General features: G+C 36.5%; 1 protein-coding gene across 2 annotated transcripts in view; it reads left to right on the forward strand.

Annotated features, from left to right (window-relative positions):
• The window catches only part of KLF12 (KLF transcription factor 12), a 470,708-nt gene that overhangs the window by 175,533 nt on the left and 282,782 nt on the right, over nt 1–12,393 (forward strand). For both annotated transcript variants that reach the window (XR_006889121.1, XM_046664760.1), the window contains exon 3: nt 9,193–9,282. Coding sequence is in view for 1 of the 2 variants with exons in the window: in XM_046664760.1 (XP_046520716.1) it covers nt 9,193–9,282 (90 nt within the window). In the remaining variant the exon portion in view is untranslated. The remainder of the gene's footprint in view (nt 1–9,192; nt 9,283–12,393) is intronic.

Below are 12,393 nucleotides of genomic sequence, written 5' to 3' on the forward strand. Positions count from 1 at the left end.
ATGTCTTTCTCCACTGCATTTCCACAACCCGGAGTGTTGGGGGAAAAATGAAAGAGGAAAGGCAGGGCATTCTTGTAATGCGTCTGACATGACTGTCCAGGCAGTGCAAATGATTGCAACTTTGTTGATATAATCTTTTCGTGTCAATTACTTTCGTTACACCTTTTGACAACATGACAGACACTTTATAGTGCTTTTATATGCTTTGAGAATCCTTCTTGGATGAAATAAACTGTGAAGGTCATTTTTTCTACCTTTGTTTTTTGGAAACCAAGATCATGCCTCAGGTTTTCAAGGAATGTAATATATTTTTTTGGTATGAAATCTTAACAATAAGTGTTTAAAATATAAAATGAGAAGTAAATAAATATTTTTGGAATGAATATGAAACCTAGTTTACCTGTTTAGCAGTATACATATTTTTTTGGCCACCAAGGAGAGCCTGAGTTCCATCTTTCTCTTTTTTGTTTTCATTAAAATAGTCATAATTTAAAAAAGAATTAACTTGTATTTTTATTTCTCCTCAGAATTCTTTTACTTATTCTCAAATCTTCAGTACTATTTCTTCAGGCTGTACAGGAGACAAACACTCAACCGTCCATGTTTTAATAAGATAATCCATTTTGGATTTGATAAGGAGCCACTTGACATCATTGTAGACAAGGAAAGGTGGAAATATAGGTCAATAGTCATTTCCTTTGTTTCCTACAGAAAAATAAATGACTTAATACTTGATAGTAATCTTCATTTTCTTTAGGCACAGAGGACTAGGGATGTTATTTCATTACATATTCTATTCGGTGTTCTGGATGTTTTTTTCATTACTATCCAAACGACTTTTCCTAAAGGGAAATGGCTGATGAATGTGTTAATATACAATACTCTTAAACTTGTACTCTGGCAAATATCTATTCTGTTGGGTTTTTTTAAGTTTTGGTAACCCCAAAAATCTGTAAAACTGATGAAACCCAGGAAAAATGTTAGTAAAAGCAGAGTTAATTCTTGTCTTAAACATGTAGCTAAGAAGACTCATTTATATAGGATTTTTTTTTTGCTTTATTTCAACCGGTGTTTACAAGTTTGAATAAATTTGATTTTGTTAGTATCTATTGTAAGATTTGAACATACTCAGCTTAAGAGAAATCTTCCTCTGTACCTAACAGATCCTAAGCAAAAAATATACTGAAATTAAACAATATTGCTAAATATCCATATATCCCAGAGTGTCGTAGGTCTTTCAAGGGATGTTGGAGGAATGTATGGTATGGTTTGCTTTTCCTACTGGGTTCCTACCTCAACTTTTGTGTACAACCTAGAAAAATCAATGCCACACTCTTCCCAACTCTGTCTTATCACTGCTCTTTCTCCTCCTCATCAGTCATCAAAGGCTGTTCATTCTTCCTATGAACTCTTTCTCAAATATTTTTCCTCCTCTTTATTCCCACTACCACTGCCTTGGTTTATCCCCTCACCATCTCTCCTTTGAGCTATTGTGTTACCTATGAACTGGTTCGTCTCCATGCTAAATAAATCCTGTATCTTTATAAGCTGTCTTCCAGATTAATTCTAGTGCTATCTTTCTAAACACAAAGCATAAACAAATTTTGCTTTTACTTAATAAAGCCTTCATGACTTCACATCATCTGTTATGTGTGTGATGCCCAAACACATTTCTTCCACATTTACCTCAAGTCTCTTAAAGCAGAGAACCTTGCTATCTTATTCACTTGCTCTCCTAGCAACTAGCACATAGCAGGTGTTAAAGAAATATTTCTAAATGAATAAATGAATTATCATAACATATATAACCCTTCATGACCTGACCCCAAGTTACCTATCTGGTCTCATCTCCAGTTTCTCCTCCAGTGAACACTATGTTCCAGCCGTACCAAATCCTTCATTATTCTTCCCCATATCTGGGGACTTTCATAGCCCTAAGATTTTGCTTTTGCTCTTCTTCTTGTCTGTCTGTCAACAATCAGTTATCACCTGGATCAGTTAGACCCAGGAGAATGAACTGATCTTACATCTATCTACATTTATCCTTTTCATTAGCCCGACAAATATTTACTGAGCTCATACTATGTGTTAGACACTGTTATAAGTCTGCGGATAGGGATACTGTTATGAAAAAAGCATAAAGTCATGGCCCTCCTGGAACTTACATTCCAGTGTAATAGCAAATGAAGAATCCGTCAGATAGTGATGAATACGAAGATGGAGTAGAATGTAGAGGCCTGGAGGAGAGAGCGTTTTTTGACATGGTTGAGATGTAGCCTGAGCAGAATGGTAGAAAGTGGGATTGGGTAACTGGTTAGAGGCAAATTGGATAAATGGTTAGAGGCACCTGCTGTAGGGCAGGGGAAGGACTTCAGAATGACCTTAATATTATCTCCCCTCACTGTATCTGTAATCAGCCTGTCTTTGCTTTACTGTTCCCACCTCAGTGCCAGTTCCCAGCCTTTTGTTATATCAGGAGCCTGAAGTACACTAGCCAGAGTGGCTTGGACAGTTCTGGGCTCATATAGCTTTGCAGCCAATGTCAGCATACCCAGAAGTTGAGGGTCTCTATCTCTGGGAGCAATGGAAGATAGAGTTAGACTGCTGACCATTTTCATAACTTTGGGCAGATTGCTTACTCTAACTTTAATTTTCTTGTCTAAAATGGACATAGTAAAACAAAGTTGTTAGGGGACTAAATGACCAGAATGAAACTCGATAAAATTTTCTCTCTTGTTCACTGATATATCCTAAATACCTAGACAGAGCGTGGCACTCAGTAAATATTTTTTGCATGAATCAATGAATGAACAAATGAATGATGTAACTAATGTAAAGCACATGAAACAACACCTGGGACATAAGTGCTCAGTAAATGTTAGTTGTTATTATGGTTGTTATTTGTTAAATTATGAGACCCTGTGATCATATTGTGGTTGTGTTGCACGTGATTGTCTATGTGTGGGGCCTGTCTACTGCGATGGGCCCTCTGCCCAGGCTGAAGGTGCCTTGTTTCAGTGTCTCTGTGTGTGCTCAGGGCAAGAGGCTGGGAGGCATTGGCTGGAGCAAGTGAGTAGCTGTCTGATTCCTGTCTACTCCTGTTCCTAGCTGTGGCCTCTGCTGGGACTTGGCCCTCAGAATTAGTTTCTGCTAACCCTGTTTCCTGGAGGGAATCTTATTTCAGACTTCCTTTTCCAGAACTGAACTCCATCTCTTATCTTTTACATGACATCAAGACTATTTGTTGGCCCATCCTGATACCTGGATACCTGAGCCTGCATGTTAGTTAAGTTCTCCCTGGAATGTTAATACCTGCCCAGCTGAACTGAAGTTTTCTCTCCCTCTCTAGGGTTTGATTGGTGGTAGGTTGGCATTTCTCTTGCCATAATATTCTCCTGGTTTTGGAGTTTAGTTTCTGTTCTCCCGTCGCTGGGTTGCCCCTGTGATCTCCCATAGTGCGTCATGGGATGTGGATGGAATGAGATGACTTTGGCATAGCAGAGCCCCTCACTGCATGTTTATGGGGAGATTTGGCCAACTCACAACCCCCAAGTGTGTGTAGCTCTTCACAATATGAATGACAAAAAATAATATTCTGTTACAATTTGTATTAATGCTGGGGCAGAAAATGTTAAGCTAGATGTTATTTTAACCATCTTCACGCAATGAACAAAGGAAAGAAGGCATGCATCCATTAGAATTTCTGAAAATATATTGAGCCTCTTTGAAAATGCTAGTAGTGAATTTTGGCTCCCAGTTTGGGTTGAGTTGGTTCTCCTCTTGAAAAGCATCCATTTACAGATTGGATAAAGATTTCTCTGTTTTTCATGGCTAGATTAGCAACTGTCACTTATAGGAAACATTTCTAAATATTAATGTAAACTATACGTTGCTGTGATAATTTAGCACTTTACCAACATAGGAAGGAGAGTGATCCTTGCTGTCAGGGAAATGTAAGTTGCTGCATCACAGTTAGAGTTTTACTAGTCCCTGTGAGAGACACTATTCCATGTTTCGGTGTGAGGATATCTTTGGAAGGGTTTTGTTTTTGAGACTGAAGACAAACGTTTCAGACTAATGTATATATGGATCATTGAAATCACTAAAGGGGATTTAAGTTGAGAGCCCCAGTAGGTCTATAGTTTTGGCTCTTAGTTCTGCCAATAAAATATGGCCAAATAGGTGATAACCACTCTCCCATGCTGCAGAGGAATGAAAGATGAAAGGCTACATTAGAGTGGAAAGTCTGTGTTTGAGCTGATGTTTATTTTGTACCATTTCAGATGCTTTGATTATGCATATGCCCTCTACATAATTGTGTTAGCAGTGTAAGGATATGTGAGCATAGGAAGATATGCTCGTTCATGTAATCTAAGCAATTATAAATTAAATGTGATGCCAAAAGTTATCTCTCTTGAGTATAAAATGTAGAGGTGAAGTTACTGTATCATTCAAGTACATGAAACTGTTGTGAACATATTGAATGAGCCCCCACGGATATGAATATTTTCAAAACACTGGGTAGTAGATGAGATTACCATAGATTTTCTGGATATTGAAGTCAGGATGGGAATGACTTGCTAAATTAATTGTGAGATATTTCTGGGATCAGTATGTATAATCTCATCAAGCCAATAAAATATGTTGAAAGCTTGATTTAAAGAAAGAAAAAGTGAAGCAGCTTTGAAACAGGAGCTTCTTTGACCTCTTATTGTTACTCCCCATAATGTTGATACTCACCAGTGACCAGAAGTTGCACGTTCAGTTTGATGACTAAAGCAGCTCAGCCCTGAAAGAAGCTGTTGCTGAGATTCCAGAGCTCCTTTGTTGGGGCCTTCAATAAGTTGCTTGTATTTTTTCCCATTTTGATAAAATGAGTGGAGAGAGCGAGATAGTGATAGTGGTTAGGAGCTCAGCTTGGGCTCAGACTCATTAAGTTTGGGACAGAGCTGTACCATTGTGATTTTTGACAGTTTAACCTCTTTGTGTCTCAGATGCCTCATCTTCAGATAATATAGCATCGACCTCTTGGGTTGCTGTGAGGATTAAATCAGTATCTATGTGCACAGCTCTTAGCACAGGGTCTGGTCCATAGTAAATATGCAAATATTAGGTATTATTATTATGTTCGTTACCAAGATAATAATGAAATGATTGTCGTTTTATGCTACTGTGTGATTTGTTGCACAGCAGTAGATAACTGAAACCGTTGGCTGAGCATGATTCTATTCTATTAGGTTTGTTGATCCTTACTATAAAGAGCAGGAGGATTTCACTGATTCTCTTGTATTTCAGCACAAGTTTTGGGGTTGGGGTAAAAGAGTTGTTTTCTCTCCAAAGAAATGACCTATTAATTGGTTGGATTAGCACATCTATAGTAAATTGAAAAAATTGGTATTGTTGTTAGTGTTTATGGTGGTTGTTAGGGTAGAGTTGAGTCAAGAAAGGGTAGAGGTTGACTTCTCTCAGAAATTCTTTTTGAGCAAAAAGTTAATTGTAATCTGATTCCGTTCCTTTTTCTATAGGAAAAGTTGTCCACAGGATGATACTTTTAACCAGTTGACTCATTTGTGTTACAAACCTTTAGAATCTTCCTTGAAAGTGCCTTAATCAGCTTGGTGCAATGAATCCCGAATTGCTACTCATTATGTTCCTCCCATCGCTGTTTAACATAACACAAGCATAGATGGAGGGCAGTTGGTATTTCTCATCACCTGTAGCCAAACATGAAGATGTAAGATGGATACATATTTAAGTGAATATGTCCTGTACCTTGAAAGATCAAAACAAATACCAATAGGTTCTTTTTGGCTTATGAAAGGAAACTTTGTTTAAAAATTAGGTCTATTGAATATTGGCTGACTGGCTCTTTATCACTGCATTCGTGCAAACTGGACGACCCACAGTCAGGAGGAGAGAAAGGAAAAGACCTGCATTATGCCGGTAGGAGGGTAGATTGTAGTAGTTGACCCAGAAAGTCAGCTTTCTATATTTTTATGAGTTCTGTGTTTTTATAAATTATCATCATTGAGCATCAGTCCCTTTCCTTCCTGCAATTCTGTTCAAAATATTTTGCAATGGTGGGATCAGTGACAGTTGTGCTCATAAGGCTGTTGAGTAGAACTACTGTCAGCTGGACTACCGTGTTGCCAAAATTTATTTGGCAAATAGGAATATCCAGAGTACCGTTCTCATTCAGTGCACATGTAATGGTCAATAGCCAGCTAATAAATTTTGCTTTAATTGGTAAAATCTACTCATACGAAGCAAGTAACATAGGTGTACACAGATGTGTGTGGTTTATGTGTGTATGAATTATATGTATGTACATAAATTATTAATTCCAAGGGTTCTATAATATAAAACTGTTTGGTTCAACAAATACGGAAAAAGTACCATGTTGCTAAAATTGATGACTGTAATTTTATTGGGAATCAATTGAACAATTGATTCCACAGCAAATGTGTTTGATTAAGATTGTGGCAAGATGCGTTTGACAGCTATTCTAAATTATTAGTTTATTACATATTTAAAGTCTACATTCAACTGAGATTATATATCTGATTTTAGTTTAGAGAGAGAAATCTATCAATATTTTGTTCCAACGACTATATTTTCAATGCTTGTCAGTTATCATGGGCTCTATAAAAAACCATACACCTTCCTGGATGGTTTGGAATATTGGCATGATGCTCAGTGCTTATGTTTATGCTAAACAGGGTTAGAATCATGAATGCAGAGATTAATATGCTTCATATATATTTACAGTATAACTTTGAGCATATAGACAGGTTGAATCTGCACTAGTCAAAAGAGTTTAATAGTTAAGGCTTGGTTCTTTAGCTGTGAATATTATTATTTATGGTGTTTATTGTGGTTGTGGCTGTGGAGATCCTGGAAAATCATAGATAGAGAAATACTTCCAGGAAAACTTAATTTCTTAAAAAATTTTTGAAAATGTTTTATTTTTTCACTTTTACATAAAACTAAAATGTGCATCCTATCTTTAACCCATGTAGAATTATTCAAAAACAGCAATAAAAAAGGACTCATCATGAAAATGCAGGGATATTTAAATGTGCTAAATGGAACATAGACACAGTCAAGATTTTCGTGATTTATCAGTTTTTAACTTCAAAGTCTCTGGTTAGCTTGCATTTTTTAAACTAATGAGTTTATCACAGCCAGTAAGGAAAATGGTTGAAGTATTTCAGCTGTAAATTGATACAAAGCACTAAAAGGACATTAGCTTCTAATCAGATTCTAACAGTTCATTAAACCTGCCTTTCCAGAATCGCTCTTTGTGTTTTCCCCTCCTTTGCAAAGCATCTTCTTCCCTTTTTGTCTGGGCAAGACCTCCTCTCGGGTAGGAAGCAATATCAACTCATCCTTCATTGTCTACCAACCAACCAGCCTACGGGATGCTTTGTTACGGTAGATTCCTGGCTGCTGAGAAAGGCGGGCGAGTTAAGGGCTGGCCGCGGCAGGAAGGCTTCTCAGAGACTCGGTGGTGACAAGCCAAGCTGGCTGCTTCCAACCACGGAAGCAAGTGACACATGAGGATTTGAGATCCATGCCTGATGTGTAAACAACTTACTAGCCTCCATGAAAGGATTTTAAGCGTGGAACAAATTAACTGAGCTGGCTAGTAATACCGCAACTCCTTCTGCCCTAAGCTCTTAGGATGCAAAAGCCCTAAATCTTTTAGACAAGTCAAAAGCAAAAATTTTTTTAAATTTATCCTGCCAGTTTTAATAATAGTCTGTATTTCTAAGAAAAGAACATGACAGCAATTTTTCTTCTTTTTATTACTTAAAAGACTAGGTAGCAGGAAATTTTTAAATGCTCATTATCTCTAGAGTAAATTTGCTTTTTCTTAGTGTTGATTTCTCGGAGAAAATATTTGTGATGAGGCCCTATAAATTTATTTCTTTGAGTACTTTTCTTAAACAAAAAGAGTCAAGAAATAGGAGAAATAATTAGAGCTTCACTATACTGCACTCTGTTGGTATTATTTGGTAATAAAAATATTTAATTTATGATTTGTTGAAGTGGGAGTTATTTTTATTTAACTGTCTATTTGGTAGAAAAGCAACTTCATGAAAGGTGAAAACCTGAAGGTTTAGAAATGATATTAACCTTTGTCACCATGTAGGCAAAATATTTAGAAACAGATCTCTTTCTTTTAATACAGCCACTTTAGTGTCACGTGGTTACATTCTATAATTGAGCAAAGGAATCGTTCTCAAAACTCAGTCAAATTTACTCATTTCAATTTCTTAGTTTAGTCAGTATATGAGGGTAAAATTGGCATGCTAAACATCTTTTAAAACAGGAGCTTGATTTTGGCCTTAAGCAAGCACTGATATGTGGCTTTCTGACTCCCTTCATAGGTTATTGATTTCAGAAGAATCCCCAAAGCAGTGAAAATTAGTAGAAAATAACCTTGATTTAATCTTTTTATAAATGTTATTGAAATTCTATCGGGCCACAGTAGAAATAAAGTTTTTCTTTCAAGAGGTGGCATACTGAGCCAAACGTATACCAGAACAGAAAGCAAATTGTTATTTATTCTTTGGTTATGACTTCATCTTAGGAATTTACTCTTAATCCAAGACTTATGCTGGTTGTTTTTAAAGGAGATATTTGGGGTTGATATGTAGAAATTTTCATTTGATCAGAATTGCCATGATGCCAAAATTCAATGTGTCCAGAATTATATTATCTTGTTTAAAAAATTACTTAGACTTTGACAATAATATGAGAGTCTATAAATTATTTTTATCTATTTTCTGTTTTATGGATTTCTGCAAGCAAGACAACCTCTAGAAATAAGGAAGAAAGAAACTTGCCTTATATTTCCTTCCACTATTGCAGAAGTGTGATGAATTGTTTCAGCCCCATAAATATAAATTACTGTAAGGTTTCCTTATTCCAGTTTATTACAGTCTGACCTCCAACCCAGAGGTCAGAGAATCAGACTGATTAATTCAACTTCTTGGTCATTATTTCAAATGAAAGTTCAGAATGGGGGGATAATTGGTTATGCTGATAGTCTCATTTAATTATACTTCATTGTGAAAAAATTAGGTTAGCAGCGCTCAGTGTACTACGGTGGAGGAAGACTCTCTCAGATGTCCTCTTTTGAATGCTTTATAGCTGAATTTCCTTCTCTCTCTTTTTTATTCTCAGAATATCAACTCCTTTGAGAACAGAATGTTAATGCTTGATGGGATGCCGGCAGTCAGAGTCAAAACAGAGCTTTTGGAATCTGAACAAGGGGTAAGCAGAAGTTTCTGAGGATGCCCCACCTCCTTCTCTTTATGATAGTGGCAGTCATTTCCAGAGCCTAGGTTTGCAGAACACTTCTGGTTTTCACTTGCTTAAGGTTTTCTCTCTTGAGTTAAAATCGTCTGAGACTGTGCTTGATTCTTACCAGCCTCAAATATTACTAACTTCCTGAGATTAGGAAGGCATCATGACCTTATAAGAACCAGATGACTTTGTTTAAATTGGTGAATGTTTTGAACAGCTAATAGAAATCCAAAGCGAAGAGGAAGTATTAGAAAATAAGGTGGGAGTATAACCTCAATGTCGAAATAGCTTGGTTCTTCCTAAATTAGGAAATTGCAGAATACAGGTATGGGAATGCTACTGTTTGTTGGATGGATTTTTCTTTTGACATTTGTATTTACCCTTTTTTACTCAATGAGGGCTAAAACAGTTGATGAAATTCCGGTCAGTGAGTTTGAAAAGCACATAAAAGCAAAAGAAAGGTTATTTAACAATATGTAACCAAATTGACGAATTAATTTATGGCTACTGAAAATATGAAGACTTAAGAGCACAGCTAGGTTTTTTAAAAAGGATGTAGGAGGTTCACATTTATAGCTCTCCTAGTTAACATCATAATAAGGGCAGTTTGATGGCTTGCAGCGATAGCTGACCACATTTTGTATTTAAGGGAGAAAGCACTGCTCATGGCCCTGAGTGCACACTGTGTAACTGTCTTATTAAACCACCACCACTGAGGCAGTACCGAAGACCGAAAAAAGGACATAAATAAGTATTTTATCTTAATCTTTTAGTGTTTCTCTTATTCAGAAAATCAACATAGACCATTAGCAATGTTCTTTAATTGAGCAGTCAAAAGAAATTTTAAAAGTGAATAAAAGATCGCTGTTACAAAAATCAGTGTGCATGAGTTCGTTTGGGACCCCATTCAAGGGATTAGAAAACTGATGTTCCAAAAGGATTTCGTAATGAGGACATCCGAGGGCATGGATCTAGATGGTAACACTTAGAGGGCTTCTCCAGTAACTTCTCCATTCCTGAGCAATGTGTGGCAGGGTGTATGGCATTTCAATACATATTTCTCTTGTTCAGTGTAAGCCTGTGTCTGAAACAGAGCCCCACCGTGGTAGAGGACATCATTTCACCTTTATGTTCAGTGTTGATTGTCGCAGCTCTGAAATGGACTTTGTGAGTATGTCAGCTCCACAGTTCTATCCATGACATAATGACTGGCTCACATAGATTCAACCCCAAACTTACGCAATAGAACACGATGAGAGAGCAAAGACTATGTGGCAGTTATTAGTAGTATTTGTTGACTGTAGACCAACCTTCAGAAAAAGTCTTGTGTTCACCTGGATTTTCTAGCCTGACTCATCAAGTTAAACTCTATATCCTCCACACGATTTAGTCTTTATTTTTATTGTTTAACCTAACCACAAGAAGGATTTGTTTTATTTCTTTAGAGTTCTGTTTTCTTAATCTAGATGCATTAACATCAGTTTAATAAAATAAATTTCTGCACACCTCATGTTTAAGTTCAACAAATTATATAGACTATAACATCTCATTCAGAGAGGATGGCCTTTTTCCACTGCTGATGGAAAAGTGAAAAAGTGATGTATTTCACAATCTTGCTTTTATTTTGCAATACAGTCATGACGTTGTTTAATGACGGGGATACATTCTGATAAATGCGTCATTAGGCGGTTTCGTCATTGTATAAGCATCATAGAGTGTCCTCACTCAAACCTATATGGTACAGCCTACTACACACCTAAGCTATATGGTACTAATCTTATGGGACTACTGTCGTATATGCGGTCGTTGTTGACTGGAACGTCGTTGTGTAGTGCATGACTGTATGTTCTTCAACTTCAGTGGCGGTAAATCTACTCAAGTCCTATATGTTAGAGAAAGGCAAAAAAGTACAGAAAACCAGTCAGAAAATACTACCTGTCAAAGCTACTAGTCAAAGCCAGGATAGTGCATTGTTGTCACCAGTCCTGCAAATCTTTAATGATATCTAGATACTTCTCTCCTCTTTACTATCATTTTTCATTTGTAAGGTAAGGTTTGCGTGAAAGATTTAGGAGCACAAAAAACAAAAAGCCAATATTCCCAGAGGTTTTACAGTGTGAATAAGAACCTCATGTCACATTATTTATTAAAAGTAGTTTTCTGTCCTCAAATAGGGACAGAAAAACTTGTAGTTTCATAGATTTTACGTGCTTAATGTCTGTTCATCAAAATCAATTTTCCTCCTATTGAGTGGAGCTGATGTTGGTATTTTCGCCCTAATTTAGATTGTGTATGTTGAAGGAAAATAGAAACTTGATTTTATTCTTTTCCTAAGTTTTTGTATGTATTTCTTAAATACATGACAGATATAATTTTGTTCTCTTTGACAGTCAAGCTTTAAGAAGCAGCGCACAGTGTTTGATGAAATGTATTATAGAATACAATAATTTGTATTTAGTCATTTGTAATACTTCAAATAAACTCTTCTTTAAAATTAGAGATAAAATCTAGACTTTTAATGAACTTCATTTTTGGTCACTGACTGGAGTTTCATTAGGGAGAATGGGATGGGTGACATACTGTATGATTTCAGAATCTCAGAATTATTTTTACATAAGGAGTGCTAGAATTCTGATGATTTCTTGATTTCAGTCTTACGGGACTCTTTCCTCATTTGTTATTCAAGGCTGGTTGAAGTTTGATTCTTCATAAGAAAATGTCGATGTATTGGTGAAATTAAAATAATCGTGTTATTATGGGCTTTTGAAAAAGATATTAGTTACAGTGAAGAAAAAGTTACAGAAATGCACCTATGCGTCACAGCAGTGAATGAGAAAGCCTGAAGTTGGTGCCTTGGTTGGACTCTATAATCACTCTGGAAAACCTAGTTTTGAGACTCTGTTTTTAAGACAGACATTAGCATCCAGTCTTTTGGGGAAGAAAAGTTAGTCTGCCTTTTAGGCTACAGGGAGCATTGTAGAGATATACTTCTTTATGTGGACCTCCTGTTTCAGTGCACCATGAAGGCATATGCCTGTGCTCTCCTTCCATCTATAAATAGTCCCTTAGGTCTTCTCC

Source organism: Equus quagga, chromosome 6, assembly GCF_021613505.1.
Source record: "Equus quagga isolate Etosha38 chromosome 6, UCLA_HA_Equagga_1.0, whole genome shotgun sequence".
Taxonomy (NCBI): Eukaryota; Metazoa; Chordata; class Mammalia; order Perissodactyla; family Equidae; genus Equus; species Equus quagga.